Below are 19,837 nucleotides of genomic sequence, written 5' to 3'. Positions count from 1 at the left end.
TGCCTAGACTTCAGCCTCACTCTATCTGATATAGGGTGGTTTCAAAATTTGGCACAACACACATTTTTACCTTTTTCCACCTGGAGAGATGAGCGAAAAATCGAAGATAGCAACATCATGACTTCAATTTTTTTCAGTGTCTGTGAATAAATATAGTAATTCTATTCATATATACCTAATTACTTTCTTTGGCACATAGCATTCATTTCATATGTGATCAGCTAGTTCTTCTAAACACAAAAGATAACATGAAATATAAATATAGGTACTGAAATATAGTAACAGTTACCAATTTATCACAATTCTGAGACCTGTCTAGAAGTTCATGAATGGACTGCATTAGCAGTTGAGAATGCAGAAAACTTGTTTTATTGTTATCCATATTTTATTGAAAGCTGTTTATATTTTACAGTGAAGTGCAAGTTTATATAAATGTTTTTCAGTACTTGAGACGAGGATGAATGACTCAGAGAAGATATTTCTCAACGTGTTGCCAACTGCTTGCTTGTCGATGTTCTGAAAGAAAACGAGAAATTAAGAATGTATTACTGTGCGAAAAATTTATGTCCACAGAGGTCGAGATATCAAATGTAAACATGATGGAAATTTATAAAAAATTGGTGGCTAGTTGAGAGATTATTCTGGAGTTCACTAGAAGATTCTTTGTTGAGAGTCAAGAGCTGTGCAGTTCACGTTTCTCACACTCGTTGATTTTGAAAATATATGACAATAAACTTGCTACGTTCTCTTTTAAAATGAGTGTCAAGAACCACTCGCTTATGTTATACATAAGTCTAAGCAGCGAGTTGGTCACTTGCAAGAAAATACCACGGAAATGACAATTAAAAGAGAATGGAGAAAAGCGGGAAATATATGAGAAACAAGAAAGCTTAATTTGTGAAAGGAAGTGATAAGTATAATAATAATTGAAACTTTTAAGAACGAAGCAGGCACACACACACATCATTACTTATCAATACCTGCCTGCTTCAGACTTGTGAAGCATGTTCGTGTTATTGATACGTACATGAACCATCTTACTGATTTCTGTGATCAACTCATTTGTTCCATGTTCAAGATAGACAAACACGAAATTTCAGGGAATGCTAAGCTTAAGTTTTTGAAGTCAGTGGTTGGATTTGCCATTCTCTGCTACCTATATTGGACAGTTTCTATTAGTCTTGACCATATTTATTGGTATGAAGACTAGAAATCTAAAAGTGGAATCATAAAAAAATGTTGCACAGTTAAGAAAAAAAAAAAAGAAAAGAAAATCATTGAAAATAACAGCATAATATTGGGTTATAGGCAGAAATGAAATTATGGTACATTTTCGTGCCAGTGTCTTAATTATGGTATGTAGTACATTGTGTCATACGGAACAGTTGATGTTGCTTACATCCGCTCTAAGAGTAACATAACATTCAGTATATTGAGACCCAACATATGAGAACTGTGTGCATATATTACAGCTCTGCTTGTTTAATGAATAAGAAGAAAGGAAGAGCTCTGCAAGGAAGTAATTTTACAATACTGTATTAACACAACAATTTAAAATAAATTTTAATTTGCAGCATTTGTAAACTGGAAACTTTGCTTGCAATTCTTATGTGGATGTTTCGCTCCTGTTGCAAATATAGTCAATTTGCAACACATCTTTTGTATGTGTCTTTCAGTCAAACTGAGAAATCTGAGCAATAAGTTCAAAGAAAATTAACTATTCAAGTCAGATCAGAGAAACACATTTGGTACCATAAAGTAGTAAGCAAATGATATCATCAGATCTGACAAAATAATTAGAACTAATGCATTGCAAACTGTAGAAATAATTTAAAGTATTTCAAAAATATGTTGGATGATGCTGGAATTCGGATATCGTAACGTACTTTGACTAAATGGTTAAAGGAAATGGAACTCAAATCTGCCACCTCTTGAAATAGTTGAACGACTCCATATGCTAAAAAAATACAGAAAACTGAACAGAACTAATCGAAATAAAGTTTTTACTAAACTTTAGGTACCATGTTATTCAGTGGCGTAACTTACACCCTCGCAGACCCCGCGTTGCGGAGGGGGGGGGGGCTCCGAGGCCAGGGGGGCCCAAAAGCATTCAGTGGTTACTGACACATATTTGAAAATGAGTGCGAATTACAGTTCAAGGCCCACATTACGTATTTTCCATAACACATAGCACTCTTTTTATTCTCTGGCATATGGAAATCTGTGATAATGACCGCCATCACTGGACTCTAGGATGTGCATACAATGATCCAACTGGCAGTACTTCTCATCGTACATCCCCATCGATTGCCGACGCCAACATTGAAAATCTGAGAGTGATTTTTATGGATGGAGACATTGTTTGTCGTGGTGTATTTTTATGTCATCAGGTTGCCAGCATATAAACAGTAAACGCACATTGAAATAACAAAGTTTTGTATAGCAACACGTCTACTTGTTACTAGATTTAATTCATCTTTTTTCTCGGGTTTTGTGACAATGAAATCTTTTAAAAGTAGTTATGACCACTTAAGTGGTGCAGAAAAACGCAAAAGGAAAAGAGAACTTGAAAAATCTATTTCGAAATTGATTAAAATGGACTCAGTATTTCGAACAAGTAGTCAAATACAAATTACTTATGGTGGAACGAATCCCAGTGTTCCAGTACATGACTCAAGAAAGACTTAGTGCTCTCAGTGTATTAAGTATTGAATGTGAAAAGGCTCAAAGACTTGATCTACATGATTTGATTGAGTCATTTGCTTCTCAAAAGGTCAGAAGGGAAAAGGCCTTGTTGAACTAAGCTTCACATTAAATTTATCTTAGGTATTATTATGTAATTATACTTACTTACTTACTTACTTACTTACTGGCTTTTAAGGAACCCGGAGGTTCATTGCCGCCCTCACATAAGCCCGCCATTGGTCCCTATCCTGAGCTAGATTAATCCAGTCTCTACCATCATATCCCACCTCCCTCAAATCCATTTTAATATTATCTTCCCATCTACGTCTCGGCCTCCCCAAAGGTCTTTTTCCCTCCGGCCTCCCAACTAACACTCTATATGCATTTCTGGAATCGTCCATACGTGCTACATGCTCTGCCCATCTCAAACGTCTGAATTTTATGTTCCTAATTATGTCAGGTGAAGTATACAATGCGTGCAGCTCTGCGTTGTGTAACTTTCTCCATTCTCCTGTAACTTCATCCCTCTTAGCCCCAAATATTTTCCTAAGAACCTTATTCTCAAACACCCTTAATCTCTGTTCCTCTCTCAAAGTGAGAGTCCAAGTTTCACAACCATACAGAACAACCGGTAATGTAACTGTTTCATAAATTCTAACTTTCGGTTTTTTTGACAGAAGACTAGATGACAAATGCTTCTCAACCGAATAATTATAGCCTTGGTAAAATAATAGTTATAGTATTTAATTTTTTTTAGTTCTGTTCACTTAATTTTGTTAAAAAATTGAGTATTTTGCTATGCTAAATTGTTTTATTCGAATTAGATGTAAAAAATAAAATTACGAAAATATGAAAAAAATTGCAGTAAGGAATGGAGCCCAGATTCTCATTTTTGCTGGGAAGCCCAGCTATAAAAAGTTACGCCACTGATGCTACTCATATTAAACGTTTTATAAGTTTTCACATATCTTCCTAAGATGTTTCTTGGACGAATTCTCAATACACATTTTTAAGGTAAAAACTAATAAGAAGTACAGTGAAGAGTCTGTCATTGTAATAATAAAGCAACCATTTTATGTACTGGTATTTAATGATACGATCTGTGTTAACCAGTTAAGGAAATGCACTATTGTGTACTGTGAACAGCACCATGATCTCAGGGTCAATATAAATTAGTTCTGGAGAAAGAACTTTCACTGCAAGTGATTCTTGTACATAGTACAATTTCTGATTATATCAGATCAGTGTAGGCCTATATCAGTGTCAGTGTATTTTTGGAAAAGCGAAGATTTGAAATTTTAGACTGACCAGAAAAATTCCCTAAACATAAACAACACTGAAAGGTGTGACATTGAAAATAATCTTCAGCAATAAAGTTATAAAAGATAACTAGGCTATTTTATCAGACTGTGTTTGGCAGTTGATATAGGATTAGTAATAAATATTTTCCTTTGGTATTTTATGTAAATAGTTTGGTTATGTTTTGGTTGATTTCAATAATAAATTATTGGTGTATGTTATCTTATAAAAAGAATGAATGTAAATAAACTTCAGTTTAGATTGTATATTCATGTTCTCTACTTTCGCCTCTCGTTCATCTTGTCTACACAATACAATTGAGATGTTGGGGATAGTAAGGTCGAACTCTGCAAACACTCATTCAGAGTTACGGTCGGCTGAATTAAGCAGCTGCTCAAGCTCAAGGCTCCTCTCTCTTCCTAATACTGACGAATTTTACTGCTAGCTTTCTATAATTATTTATTGTATTATATTATATTATATTTTGATGCTGCTTAAAAATTGATTTCATGATTTTTATAGAAATACACATGTTCAGCATTCTTCATTGTGAAAAAGTCGTTTAGGCATGCAGTCTGTTTGTCTGTCTGTATACTAGTACAGAGATTTCATTAAAACTATTTTACATACCGATATTTTCTTTCATATTCAGTATGTACAAATAAATTGTTGTACACATACGAACAGATAATACACGGGTGGCACCATTTTTCAGTTTCAGACATTAGGCTTACATGTTTGTCTCAATAATTTCGAAGTATATATTTTTCAGCATCACAACACTTTTCCTTCTATTAACGGGACAGTATTGGAATAAAAAAAAATAATAATAATAATTACCGGTACTCGTGAGGTGGATACCTATCTTTACCAGGTACAGTAGATCTGGATTCAATAAAAGCGAACTCAAAGTGTATCGACACAGAGATCTGTGTCAACTAAGCCTAATTCACCATTGTAGTGTAACAGTATGTCCGACCTTGAAACTAGCAGGCTCGAGTTCATGGAGAAGAAATTGTCTTATGACTCTAAAATTTTCATTTCACGAAGCATTCACTATCATTTTTTCAGAATGACGTGACTGGAAACTTATTATACATAAGGTCATTCGAAAATTTATTAGTGGCTAATATTCAGCTTCTCTAGTGGTGATCAAATGTAAGCTTATAGTATGAGATGGAATGGTGCCTGATATGTGTGTGTAAATTATAAAGTAATAATCTGATTTATACTCTATATGCAGTGATTGTAATAATAAGACTGAACTCTGCAATGCCTGAAGGAAATATTTAACAAATACGAGCAAAGATGCTTAATTAAAATACAGCTTGCAAAAGACTAAAATGCTAAACAGTGTCATGAAGCATTACAGGAAGCTTGTCACGGGAAAGGGCTACCATAATGTATGAACTCAAGTTGAAGAGACAGTTGAAGTGAGTGGTGCCACTCAGGATCCCCAAGATAAAAAAAAAAAGAAATTTAGACAAGAGCAGGACCGGCTCAAAGATACCGGTATGTTTGTTGTTGTTTATGATTATGAAGATGTATTAATCACTCATTCTGTTGCAATTGGAATGCGTGGTCAATTAGAAGCTTAAACCATAATGACACAGTGGATGACACCTGTCGTCTTCCAGAGGTGTGGTGATGGGTACATAATACTGGAGGAGATTACTCTTAAGAACTGTACGTATTTCAGTTCTGAATAAATAAGTTTCTGTTCTTAAATTCCCAAATGACCGATGTATATTCAATGAAGATGGGAATTTCATCTGAAGCACAGATGGATGCAGGAACAAAGACAGTTCTGGAACTGGAGCTAATGGTCTCAGTTTTTGAAAATACATAACTGTTTTTCAAGCAAAGATAGTATATGTAATGGACTCCTTAAAAAAAGAAAAATGTAAGGAGGGGAACATCTTTATTCCTTCAGATGTATGGACGGTTCTTAGAGCTCTTAGTAGCTATAAAATCTGGTCTAAATTAGTTGAAACTCATTTCAAATTCTAATTGGATTAGTTAACCATAATGAAGTTAAACTCATTTGAGTTCCAAGTCATGAGGGATTTGTAGACAGGCCTCACAACTATACAAGGAACTTTTAATCCAATTCTGTGGTCAATATCTGTTCTGGGGATATTATAAGGACATTTAGGGATACAGAATACCTAAAATGGTGGAGATCTGCCAGAGGGATGAGAACTTGTTAAATCCTTAACAGCAAGAGCATCTAAGACTAAATAAAGAACTAATAAAATTATGGAGAAACCAACCAAGAGGGGTTGTTAATCTTCTAACAGGACACTGTGCATTAAAAGGATACCTCCACAGTAATGGTATTTCAGAATATAAATCCTGTAGATGATGTAAATTCTGTGACGAAATAACACTGTACCAACTGTGTGATTGCGATGTCCTAACTAAAGGTAGGTTCCTAAATGTACTATAAGTACCCTACTTGAGTCTGGCATTTACCAAACCAAATGACTTCAATCAGACAAACAGTTCTCTTCATTGAGAGCACAGGATGATTGAGAAGTAGTTAGTTAGGAGATAGAGTAGTGGTTCAGAAATGGGTGTAGTTAGGGTGACCAACTTCTTATCATAAAAATATGGGAGACTTCGTTACGACGAATTTTAGCAAAGTGTTTATAGTGTGAAGCTGGGATTCGTTGGTGGAATGGTTTATATTAAATAATATAAAAGTATCTATTTAATTATTATAATACAAATATGAGTTAGATCACAATATTGAGTACAATATTATTTTAAAATATGCATGTTTCTTAATTTTAACTTATTTATATATGTCAACAGGATGCCACAAAAGATTTAACTTTTTATCTTGCTATACAAGCTAAAAAAAATAACTCTTCAGTCAGACGTGCATTGCAGTTACACCAAATATTACAGGATCATCAGAACAGAATTACCGTATTGGTTGGTATCTGCTGAACTATCGATATAAATGTCAGTTTATATCTAAATATATTTTGCGGTAATTGTCATTATTACTATTATTATTATTATTATTATTATTATTATTATTATTATTATTATTATTATTATTATTATTAAGTTACACAAAAAAATAGCAATCATGAATGATAAAAGAAAAATATGAGAGCATTAGGATATCAGTAGCCGGGAGGATCCAAAAAAAATAGCTCAAATACGGGAGTTCTCAGAAAATACGGGAGAGTTGGTCACCCTAGGCGTAATACTAAAGGCTAGAGACCTACCTCTTTCATCTAACCTAACCTAAACTAAAATAGTCTAACCCGACCTGATTTGACTCGATCCAATTCGACCCAACCCGATCTGATCTAATATTCATATAATGATAAAATAATATGATCATTGTCGTGTTTGGCTTTAATGTCTGCAACATCTCAATAATAGTACTGCAATTATCATTGTTCCATTAATATCATGAAATAAAAAGAGAAAACGAAGAAGAAGAAGAAAAAAAAGGAAAGCAGCCTGCTGGCTCCGTATTTGCTAAGTAAGGGATTTTATTTCCGAAAATGCCAATCCTGATTGAGATGCAGTTCCTCTTGACAAAAATCAGAGTATTATACCAAATAATGCTGAAGTTGAAACATATAAACAATGAATCACAATGAAGAAAATTACCTTCACAAATTTGGTACTCCATATGCTGTCGGTGGGGGTGGTGCAGGGACTGGTGGAGGACCATACGTTTGTGGTGGGGGAGGAGGCGGTGGCGGTGGTGGTGGTGGTGGTGGTGGTGGTGGTGGTGGTGGAGGTGGCGGTGGAGGTGGAGGTGGTGGTGCTGGTGGTCCATAAATTTGTGGTGGCGGAGGTGGTGGTGGCCCATAAGTTTGTGGTGGTGGAGGAGGTGGTGGTGGTGGTGGTCCATAAGTTTCTGGTGGGGGTGGTGGTGCATACACAGTCTGGAACAACTCGTCTGCCCTGCGGTGAAGGACTGTGCCTGTTCCATGGCTGAATGCGATGACTGGAGGTGGTGGTGGTGGCACCGGTAGTCGTCTCGCATTGGGAGATGGTGGCACTGCCACGACAATGACAGCGGCCAGCGCCAACAACAGTGGTGACAGTAAAGCTCTCTGTAAACAAGCATACCCTGAGCACAGTGCTTACTGTTGGACTTGGTCGTACCTGCTTCTATGTGCGTGCGTTATATTCCTGAGATTTAGTTCGTAGTTGTGGTCAATGTATGATTGTCTTAAACTTTCTGTGACATACGTAAATAAAAATTCAATGTTATGAAAACGATATAATTCCTCATTATATAATATTTTTCTCGTTTCGCAACAATTCAGTTTTACATCATGTTAATAATATAGCCCTGTTTTAAATTTAATTTATTGATTTATTATAATACGGCATTCGTAAATATCGTCCTAAATTCGAAGATAAACTTCGTTTTCTACATTGCACACATATTTATATTTGTTATCTAACCTTATTTTTTAAATTGTACCGTTTACATAGATTCGTATACTGTAAATAGCTACTACAGTATTAGTGAATTGTAATTTCTATCAGTATTATTTTACTATTTGCGAAAGTTAGTATGCAAAATATAAATATTAAAACATCGAAAGCACCAGTGACACGTTTTTAATCGAGTTACGCTAGTAACGTCATAACTTTACGGATCTACGGCCTGTCATAAACATATCTCGCGATTAATTTTGTAATTCCTTTGTTTCAGGATCAATCTTCGGAATTAATTAAATTAAATTATTTTTAAATTATCATGTTAAATAAAGTAAGTCCCTCGTAAAATGGCGAGTGATGATTTTCATCGACATTTTAATAGAATCATGCTATAAGCTAATTAGAGTAGTCGTCAATACGTTAACTCATTATGTCCTTGGTTTTCGTGGTTTCCTTCAGACGCTAAGTCAAATATCGGGATGAGACCTAAAAGAAATGGGCCACGGACCTAATCCCTTCCTTCAAAATTTTTCCTCCACATTTCTTAGTAACCTTTTCTAAATTATCGTCTTTCATTTTCTTTGATGGTTGTTCTTCGGACATTGGCTTTGCCGCCATGCTTTTGCAGTCAATCTTGTTAGCTGAGTTGCTAATCCTCTCTAGCTCTGACATTTGCTCACAATATGAACATAATTCTATTCAAAATTATAAACGTTAAAGTAATTCCTTTAATAATTTACAACTGCTCTGCTCATAGGCCTACAGCTTTCAATTTAAGCCATGTCTTGTAAAAATTACTGTCTCTATATCAGCAAGTTCATTGAAGCAGAGGAGACTAACTAAACTGAAAGTTAATCAGGGCAAACGACTTTGCGGCTGGGTGCCTGACTGCATGAGTGCACTGTTCTTTCAAATTAACATGGGGGCATGGGATTATTTACCTTGTCTATCATTAAAATTCACTCATTATGGCTCCACTCCTATTTGATTAATTGTTGTGATAACATCTTTCCAGAATTTCTCGTCGCGAGAAGATCAGAAAAGGACTAAAATAATAACAATCAAGTAAAAGTGATGTGCCCAAAAGTTTTACGGCATTGAGGGCAACTACTTTCTCACACTATCTGTCACACATGCACAGTCAATTGCTCAACAAACTAAAGTGAACAAATTAATCGCGAGACAAGTTATCTCAGAATAGCCTGTTCCCCCAGGCATATTCGTTGAACTACTGTTTTATTACAACCGTATTATTTTCAGTCTCTCAATAGTCTTACTCGCATAGTACGATCGTTAAACAAGCAAATATACAGGGTGAATACTAATTGCCGTCTTCGTAGACCGGGGCGTGAAAGGGATATTGTGGTGATGATAGGAACTGTCATGGTATGATGATTAGTTATGGAGATATTAGAGGCAATAGCTACGAGTCAAATGGGGTAATAGTTACTTTTGATCCATAGCGCGTAGTAAATGGAGTTAAATGTCAAGAATACAACGATGTGATGGATGCAACATGTACCTCTTCCTGAAATGATCGGGTTCCTTGGCTTTAGCGCAAGAATTGCGCAGAAACTAACTGTAATTTGTTTGTTTTTAAGTATTATATTGTGAGTTCTCTGTGCAGTGTCCCAGTTCAAACTGATGTTACAATAAGTATCTGTTTCGCATTGTGAAGTAAAGTAAGCAGGCGCCGGTTTTCAAAGCGTGCTGCACGACCCATCCGTTGTCCGGCGTAGAACTAAATCCTAGCAAATCTATGTGCGCGGTGCTTGGAATGACGAAAGTGCAATTTGGAAGTGCGGAATGTTCGACGAGGACATGTGGGAATTACGGCCTGAGCTTAAACCCGAGTATACAGAAGCGTTACGGAAATAATACTTGCCCCATTAGACATTTGGGGAAATTGCAAGATAGAGTACCTATTGGTTCCTAGCTTATTTATACTTGTTTTGACCTGGTCTATTACGCCCTGATCTCCGAAGACAGCATTTAGTATTCAGTCTGTATAATACAGAAATTATGAAAAAATATGTTAACTACATGACAAACCTAACACGTATGAGATGAGGTGCACATTGAGCACACAGGGATTTATTGCTATATGCAAGACCGGGAAACAGCCACTCTCAGAGAGCTTAACTTCTCCCGCTAAAGTTGCTGTTGTACGTAGTTACTGCTCTGTTTAAAATACGACTTTCCCCACCCCTACTATAATGAGACAGAAATCCGTGATGCCATTTCGTATTGAACACTGATGTAGGCCTATAGATGGAGTAACTCCATAAGCTCGTAAAATACGAACATTGTAACTGGTAAGCGATCTTTCATCTTGTAACTGTATGATTATGATTATGATGGTTATGAATCATTGTTCATAACATAGAGGCAATTCAGTAGAAACTTAAACTCTAATGATTAATTATTACAAGTAAGTAAGTGCTGTACCACGAACTCCTTCAAATATTAATAACATAACCATGGCTGGACACACATACAGTAGGCTATAATGTGCTAAGTCTGGTCGAAAGAAACTAGATCTTTAAAATTTCGAATTATCCTGTTCCAACCAATCTTCGGACTGTTCACTCAACATAAAAACATAGCCTATTAGAAAGTTAACACAAGGGGGCGGCCCGTCCTTAGGGGCCACCGAGGCCGTGCCCCACTAATATTTCGTTTCCCAGCTATTTTCTTTTCGCATTTAAAGTGAGTAAATTTTGTTCAGGACAGTGTACTGGATTCATAATTGTTTCAGTAAATTTCATAACATGGCGCAATGTGTGTCAGTAATACGTCAAAAATTGTATGACACTAAATATTGTGAGCTTGGGTCCGCGTCAAAGGGCCCCACAATTTGAATCACTTTAGTGCTCAACTGCCATGGTGCGAGGTATGCAATGTTCGCGATCGACGGAGATTCACGAAGTGTTACGAAGTTATAGTCACGAATATAATGCTTCTCGTTGGGGACCGACGAGCCTGGCCCGCCTGCCGGACGGAAGCGACAGTCGCAGTGCCACTGAACAGTGGGTTAATTCTAGAAGTGTCCGTGTGAATTTTGAATAGTGCATTCGAGCGAAATGTGAAAACATGAATAAAGTGGATTACCTATTAAAACATCGTTTTCTTCGTTAAAATTAGAAGATAAACTTGAAGTTAAACGACTAGACACACATCAACCTAATGACTTCAGTTTTACACATGCGGATGGTTATGAAAAGGAGAACTTTCTGGAACTTGTGGTTTACAAAGAAGTGCTAGCTAACTGTAAGTGACGAAAAACAAAGTTTATTTTGTTTCTATTGTTTGGTGGCGAGGGACTGTGCTCGTCGTCAGGTTGCAAAGATCTAAAACATTTAAGGGAGCGCATCAAAAAACAAGAAGAAAGTGAAATACATTTAGAAAATGCTTGTAAGTTTAAACCATTTGGGACAGTAAATAACGCAGCACAAATTGATTTCGCGGTCAAATTTTCAATCCAGAAACACAACGAACAGGTCACAAAAACAGACTTATACTAACAAGAGTAATTGATTCTTTAGTATTTTGTGGAACTCACGAATTATAACTGAGGGTTCAGAACGAAAATCAGGGATCTGCAAATCGGGGAAATTGGTTAGACTTGTTATCTTTACTTGCCAGTCTTGATAATGTATTGGATGAACACTTAAACAGTACTTCTGTTTTTAAATATACTTTACACATTATACAAAATGAATTATTAGAAATATGTATGATGTATACATCGAAGATCTGAATCAGAACATTAATTCTACAGATTTTGTTGTTGTGCAGGCTGGCGAAACAACAGACATTACCTGCAAAAGCCAATTTGTTATTATTTTGAGATACATAAAAGGTTGTAAACCTGTGGAAAGGTTTCTTTCTTTCAAAGAGGTAAACAACGGCAAGGCTAACGGTCTTAGCGAGGTTCTAAAACAAAGTATACAACTTATCAATTTAGAAAATAAACTCATAGCTCAAGCATATGATGTGCTGCAGTAATGAGTGGTATATAGTTTCAGTTGTATTGTGCTGAACTAATTTTTAAGCAGAAACAATTAAGTAAAATGAAATAAAAAATCTGGTGCATTGTTTAACATATACCGCAAAATTTGTGAAATATCTGGTCCCACCAACAAAAATGATCACGAGCCGCCACTGGATGCTGCAGAAATAGATTTCGAACTTCATACGAAAATATGTTTCTTTATGACGAAATGTTTGATGTGGTTGCCAATTAATTAAATTTAATGCAATTTAATTTCATTCAGTTCATTCATATTAAATGTCAGTTTCTACACACGTTTTGGCCTAAAAATCAATTTGAATAAAATTTGCTTGTTTCCAAGATGAACATTTTTTATGTCACTGTATAGCTTACTATATAAGTTCGTGGCCTAATCGTGGAGTATGAAGCGTCATGCCTTAGACTAGCGATACGGAATGAGCGTTGGTTCGAGTCTTCATAAGGGAAGACATTTTCTAACTGGTGCCCGCCTAGTAGGCCTATTGTGGTGGTGATTTTGAGAAGTTACAGTGAGTAGCGAGATCCGACTTCCAAAGTCAGCTATTACGGCTGGGAAATTATCGGGCAAATCACATGTTACCCCCGTACTAGTTGGATGATCGTTCACCTCTGCTAATGGAAGTGAACGTGAGGCCAGCAGTCCTATAGCCTACTATAGGCTGTCGAGCGCGCCATGGATACAATATAAAAAAGATTTACCGTATTCAATATCAGACGATTTATAGCTTACTATGTAATGCTTGTGAATATACACACGTGGGTGTATTCCTATTGCAGAGAAGGTTATGTGTTTGACTGAACTTAATATCCTCGCGTCGCACAATGTTTATGTGGAATACAAAGGTTTATATAATAGAAAGCTCTGGTCATTTCGAATGTAGGTAGCTGAATGTACGATCTGATAGGGCTTATGCAATGATTCATCACCACGAACACCTACAATATAATAGCAGCAGTCCAAACAGTGGGCGGGTGTGTAGTTCAGATCAGTCTGCATCGCATTTCAATCCAAACACACGAAAAAGGAAATCTGGAAGTGATGAACTTCGATTTTCTCTCAGAAAGAGCTAGAAAGCGTAAAATGCCTGCATTTGTGTGTGTCCTGATTTTGTGCGTGAGGGACCAGTACGAATTGCCTTTCCTTAAGTTCGATAATGTTTTAGAAGTGCCAAAAACATAACATTTTCAAAAATTGAATTAAGTCGTGTATTTTCAAAAGCAGCTACATCGCTTTTTTTTATGAAGGTGTGTTTTCACTGAACTTACTATATAGAGGCCTCTATAAGTCTGTAAGAATATTATGTTTCAATTCCAGCTACATCGCATTATTTTAAGCACGTGAAGTAGGGAATTAGTTTCAAAACCAGACAGATTACTATTTCAGTTCCAGGTACATCAATTAATAAACCGGGCGCTGTGTCCCTACTTTCAAAATTTTCGGCCAGTTGCTACAGCTGTTTGGTTGGAGATTGCAAACGCGGGTTTCATTGTTGATTACTAAAATATTCTTATATTTGTAAAAAGTCTAAGACAATAAAGGATATTGAGTCGCCTACTTTAATACCGACTGGAATAAAAGTTTCTCCATTGAAAGTAAAAAATGTTTCAGCTTTGCTCACAAAACACTTCGGTGATGAATGGTTGTCTTTGAAATCTTTATCATACTACAAAACCATTGTCCACGTTCATTAGAGTGATTATTATACAGAGACATCATTTTATTTTTACTTCAATTTTTATTGTACCTGAGTTTTTGAATGTACTTCACTCCCACCCCTTCGACTAATGAAGTTCAACCGTCCTCCACACAGTTCCAAGACCGCATATACAGTCACAGTAGCCTTACGGTCATAGTAAACAATATGTTCCAAAAATATGTTCGCGTTTTCCAGTGACGAAAGAGCTTTCAATATTGCATCATTTTCCATTTGCCTACATCGCATCCCGGTTTCCCCCACCTGCTTCTATTCGCCTCTCTGTAAATGTTAGTGGCTGGGCTGTCTTAGCTCTTTTCTGAGAACATTAATTTCTGTTAGGAATTGGACGTCTACGTAATATTATACCCATACAATTGTTTAAAATAACTTAAATAAAAGGGCCTCGTTAAGTAATTAACTGTCACGTGATTTCCTCCCTTTCTACGATTCTGCGACGTAACCACTTGGACGGACAGTAGGTAGCATGTCTGAGTAATTTTATCTTTTCGGATCGGGAAGAAGTGAAGATTGAATGTACAATACGTAAGGTCTCTTTTATAGAGTAGGTACAGAATTATTTCAACATAATTTACTGATACGAAGTACGAACCTGGTAATTGGAATTACATACAATAGTCTATAGTGCGATAATATGCACATTAGAACTGAAGCCTGTATCGAAATGAACGTCCACCATTTTAAAAAATGTGTTTAAATATCCATATTATGATTATTTTTCAATTTAACTTCATTCTCTATAGTGTACGCTAATGTGCTGTAGACAGTATAATATACACTGCATAATGAATACGTCCGCATGGAAAGCTCAGTTCGTGAGTAAAAACACTCATTGTTAATACTGTACTGTATTTTGATTAAACAAAAACCTAATGAAAATTACCAAACTCAAAATCGCGATATTTCCTAGTTTACGTAAATGGATGAACTACTTTTCTTCCCTCCTATACCTAGTAAAGTGATTTGTTTGTATATTACGCCAGTATTATCGAACTCCAGTCGTGGAAGGGGATAGCAAACGTGTTTCCGATTCTTAATCGTTGATCCAAAGGTATAGCCAGGTTAATATTAGAAATGTTAGTAAAAATAAAATGATGTACCTGTATGAAAAACAATATGTATCTTTGTTCTAGTAATATATTATTGTTGTTATTATTATTATTATTATTATTATTATTATTATTATTATTATTATTATTATTAGGCCTACTATTAAGTTCTGAACACTGCTGAAAATTATTTTGTGATTCAAGAAGAATAGTTCCCTTGCGAAAAAGCCTGTGAAGTTGATGGCTTTGTAGTACAATGATTGGGGGAATCACTTTACCATTTCCAATCTTCTACATTCAAAATTTTCCAAATTTTCCTTCATTGTCTAAGTTGTTTGAGCATAAAATATCGTTAAGAAATATTTGTGTTACTCTGAAACTGAATAAATCCTCATTATCTAAGTTGTTTGAACATAAAATACTTTTAAGAAATATTTGTGTTCTTGTGAAACTGGATACATCCTCATTATCTAAGTTGCTTGAACATATAACATATAATAGTGTTAAGAAATATTTGTGTTGCTGTGAAACTGGATAAAGCCTCATTATCTAAGTTGCTTGAACATATAATAGTGTTAAGAAATATTTGTGTTGCTGTGAAACTGGATAAATCCTCATGTGCTGTTTCAAATCCAGATACATTATCATACATTATTTCAAAACCAGATACATTCAAAATATACTCCTCATTATTTAGGAAAATATTAATTATTTTACGTTTATTTACGTTTTATTTATTTTTATATTTACGTCCATCCCATTCCTAAATGTTACAACACTTCCAGTTTTTAAATTAATCATACAATAAAATTATAATGTTTTATGTGTTTCTTGAAAAAATATGTGATTGTGATGTAGCTGCTTTTGCAGCTATACGACTTATTAATGTGGGCGGCATAGATGAGTTTTTGTTATTTTAGTGGACAAGCCGAAATTTTTGCCTTAGTGATGTTGTGCTCGAGAGCTCTAAGCACATGCAGCGCGCGCGCATGTATGTGTGTGTGAGTGGCCGCGTCTGCAGCTCAAGTGCTAGCGCGCTGGTCTTCTATCCAGCGGCCAGGGTTCGATCCCCGGCCAGATCGTGATGAAATTTGTGCTGAATAAAACAGACGTTGCAGAGAGTTTTCTCGGGGTACTCCCATTTCCCTATATCATTCCACCAACATACTCTACCTTCCTCCTTATTTTCATTTATCATCCGCAATAGTAAAAATAGGCTAGTAAGAAGCCTTGGGCTAGTACGGGTTTCCGATGCTGATATAACAAGGGCTTGGGGCTCCAGGCCCCTGGGGTTTCTCAGGCGACTCGTATGCGGAAGGAACCTGACTCTATCAGGGGCTGAGGCAGATGGCCACGAATGCTACCCAGACTACCTATCGGACGTGGATAATCATCACTTAAGGACGCACAAAGGGCCGAAACGTGCCTACGGACCCGTCCCTAGTCCAGTCTTCGTAAAGCCAAGCTAAGTGTGTATGTATGCATGCCCATGCTTGTATGTAGTGCTTTCAGTTTATACTTTTTAATCAGTGGTTCAAATGTTATAGATTGTTGTATATACTGTATTTATTTTAGTAATGGTATTAACTGAACCATAATAGCTGCAATGCAATTTTATTAAAAATGCATTGTATGTTGCAGTACTTTACTATTACACTATACCAAACAGAGTAAAAGCGTGACAACGATACAAAACTCATTTTGGTTACCTTGACGAACATCTGTATGTCTTAATGTTGGGCTATCTGATTCAGAAAATATAGCTTCCTAATTATCGTGGTTCTATCAGTGTCTCCTATGCTGTTGACCAATTTTGTTACTTTTTAATTTTATCTCATAACCATAAGTTCATGATGAACATTTCGGAACCTTCTCTCTGATCTCAAAGTTGTCTCTAATTACAGTTTTATACTTCTATTTGGGCCTACTATATATTTAGTTGCAAATAACATTGCTTCTTTTAAAATCACTTTTCCTTCAGTCGCCTGCATAAAACTTATTTAAGACGAATGTTGTTGGGTTTAAATATGTTACGATAGTCATTATGTAGAAAATCAATTATTAAATATGTCACAGACTTACCATCTTCACGAGAAAGGTGAACATTGCCATCACACGTGGCTCGCATTTATATAGGCCTCGGCTGTGCCTCGGGGGGAGATGTTACAAAACTTCATAATAAGTCTGTGACAAAACATCGAGGGATGCACAAGACGGTTCTGAGCCATGGGAAAGAAAATCGTTTAATGATAATTATAATCATTTAGCAATGAAATCGAGAATGACAATGTCAAGATTAAAATCTTTAAATCTTTGGCGATTATACAAATAATTCTGAAATATAACATAGAGAAACTGAAGTGAAAAATGCATGACATTGAGGAGGAAACTTCTACTGGAGCGAGAATTTAAGAACTCCTAAACTTCTGAGTCCATATTTAGAAACTTGTATTTCAGTACATTAAAAAGGGAGTAAGAAAAACATTTATAGATTTTTAATGAGGCGTAAAAAAAACAGCAATCGCTTTGTCTTCAATGACACGCCTGAGAACAGTCTCGTCTGAGTGGAGTTTTGTATTTTGGAATGCAAGCAGAAGAATTTTGTTGGAGAGTCTTCAGACGATTATTTTTACAACGCTCTATTAATTGCAAGATTGTCTAGTGTTAGTAGAATTGGTTATAACGAGGCGGTATTTGGCGAGGTGAGTCCTAGGATTCGCTATGGAATTGCCGACATTCACCTAAAGTTTGGAAAAACCTCGACAAACACAGCCACATTATTAACCCAAGCGAAATTCGAATTTCTGATCGAGTGTAGCCTCGAAGTATGAGTCCAGCTAGCTATCCCTGAGCGACGCTTGATGACCTGCGTTAGAAAGTTTCAGGATTCGAACGCAGCGTTCACTTATTATGACTTAGGTCTTATAGTTCTTTGCATTCTCCAAGCTACTTATGAAGTAAATAAAAGAAATTTCAAGATCCTGCTTCAGTACATTTGTAATAGTCTAAATGAAAATGAAAGGGTAATCCCATAAGCCCATGCTAGCACTGTGAAACTCTATCCTATCTTAAATAGGATCTGTAATCTAAATATAAAGACAGGTATAGTACTATATAAAAATCTAATTAGACCAGTTTTCACTTATGCCTGTCTCGCTTGAGAGCACGTTCACCAGAATAACCCTGCGCTTGATAAGTATAAACGGCCAAAAATTACCTTGCACTAGAGATGAACAAAACTAACTGCCGCTCTCGCTCACTGTGTTCGCTGCATTTGTCTTTCGAGTCTCGGCTCGTCATTCTCGCTGCGCTTCGAGTCTCGCTCCTCATTCTCGAAATAGCATTTGGTCGGCGTGGAAAGATTTCGTAACTTTGAATAACATACATCACTGAAATAAATAATATAAATGTTTAAATGAGACAAAAAGACAAAACAGAACAGTATCTTAGTTACCAAAATGTTCTGGTACCTGTACATACTCTCCCTGGTAGAACTCTTGACTCAACCCATTGCAGAAGATGCGTCGAGCAAGAAACGCTTCCTCACGTCATGGAGAATTGCTCCGAATTAAGAGACATAATACGGTTCGTTCTCTCATCGCAGCTTCAATCTGTCGGAATGCTTCCTATGAGCTTTATGAGGAGGTTGGTTGCATCTCTTCCGATGACTCTACTAGACGTGCTGATATCATCATAATTGATCGGCAGAAGGATAAGGGTGTCATTCTTGATCCCACAATCCGTTTCGAGATGCATGAGCAACAGCCACAAGAGGTGTGTCGTGAAAAACAAGTAATATATGAACCTTGTTGTCAGCATCTTGGAGCACAGTACCACATCACACATTGGACAGTTTTTGGGCTCATGATCACGATCCCACGATAAAATCTAAATCAACTTAAACAATTTAAAATTTCTGATGCACCGATTGATGCCATAGGATCTCATGTGTTAAAATCATCCTTAGCTATAATCAGTAATCATTTGTACCCAACAAACTTTTATTGTAAATGATTTTCTATGTTTTCGTATAATTTATCTTAATGTTTTTTTTTCTTTAAAATTGTTACACAATTGTTTTTCATGATTATTGTTTATGAACTGATTAGTAGGCCGATCTATCGAACCCTTATTTATGGCGGCTTTTGTTAATACAAATTATCTACATATGTTTATATATATATATATATATATATATATAAACAATTCTCAAATAAATTTGTATTTCTAAGAAACATAAAACATGACATTAATATCCTTTTTCTTGAGATTGCACACTTGATCTTAAACATATGAAAAAAAAATCCTAGCTTTTTAATAAAGATCTAATAATTAAATAAAGACTGGGGAACGGATTATTATATACTGAAAGGTGGATGTTTAAAATAGGCTACTTGATTGTTTATACATACTGTATATAACAGTTGCCAAAGTAGATGAAAGTTCAGTCAGGTATAAACAACTGCTTACTTCAGGACTTCGGGAGATGATCAATGTCGAGTCTCGGAACACTCACAATCAGTCTTTACAAGGACGCGACGTAATACAACATTGTCGTGAGGGTGTTCGGCTTTGCGGGCGCTGTTAGTCTCGTTTTCTCGATCGTTGTTCATCTCTACCTTGCATGTAGT

At 36.0% G+C, this 19,837-nt stretch overlaps 2 protein-coding genes across 2 annotated transcripts in view; one reads left to right on the top strand and one right to left on the bottom strand.

The window, feature by feature from the left end:
• Positions 1-19,837, top strand: part of dib (Cytochrome P450 302a1, mitochondrial) — a 93,964-nt gene that overhangs the window by 46,124 nt on the left and 28,003 nt on the right. The gene's annotated exons all lie outside the window — the stretch shown is intronic.
• Positions 322-18,724, bottom strand: LOC138694549 (uncharacterized). Its single transcript, XM_069818399.1, has 3 exons — positions 18,424-18,724; positions 7,621-8,072; positions 322-516 (listed from the first exon to the last, which is right to left on the bottom strand). Exons 1-3 carry the CDS (start codon positions 18,591-18,593, stop codon positions 467-469), a joined length of 672 nt encoding a protein of 223 aa, XP_069674500.1. The 5' UTR covers positions 18,594-18,724; the 3' UTR covers positions 322-466.

This window comes from Periplaneta americana, chromosome 2 (assembly GCF_040183065.1).
Source record: "Periplaneta americana isolate PAMFEO1 chromosome 2, P.americana_PAMFEO1_priV1, whole genome shotgun sequence".
Lineage (NCBI taxonomy): Eukaryota > Metazoa > Arthropoda > Insecta > Blattodea > Blattidae > Periplaneta > Periplaneta americana.
This window is presented reverse-complemented; position numbering and strand designations above follow the sequence as displayed.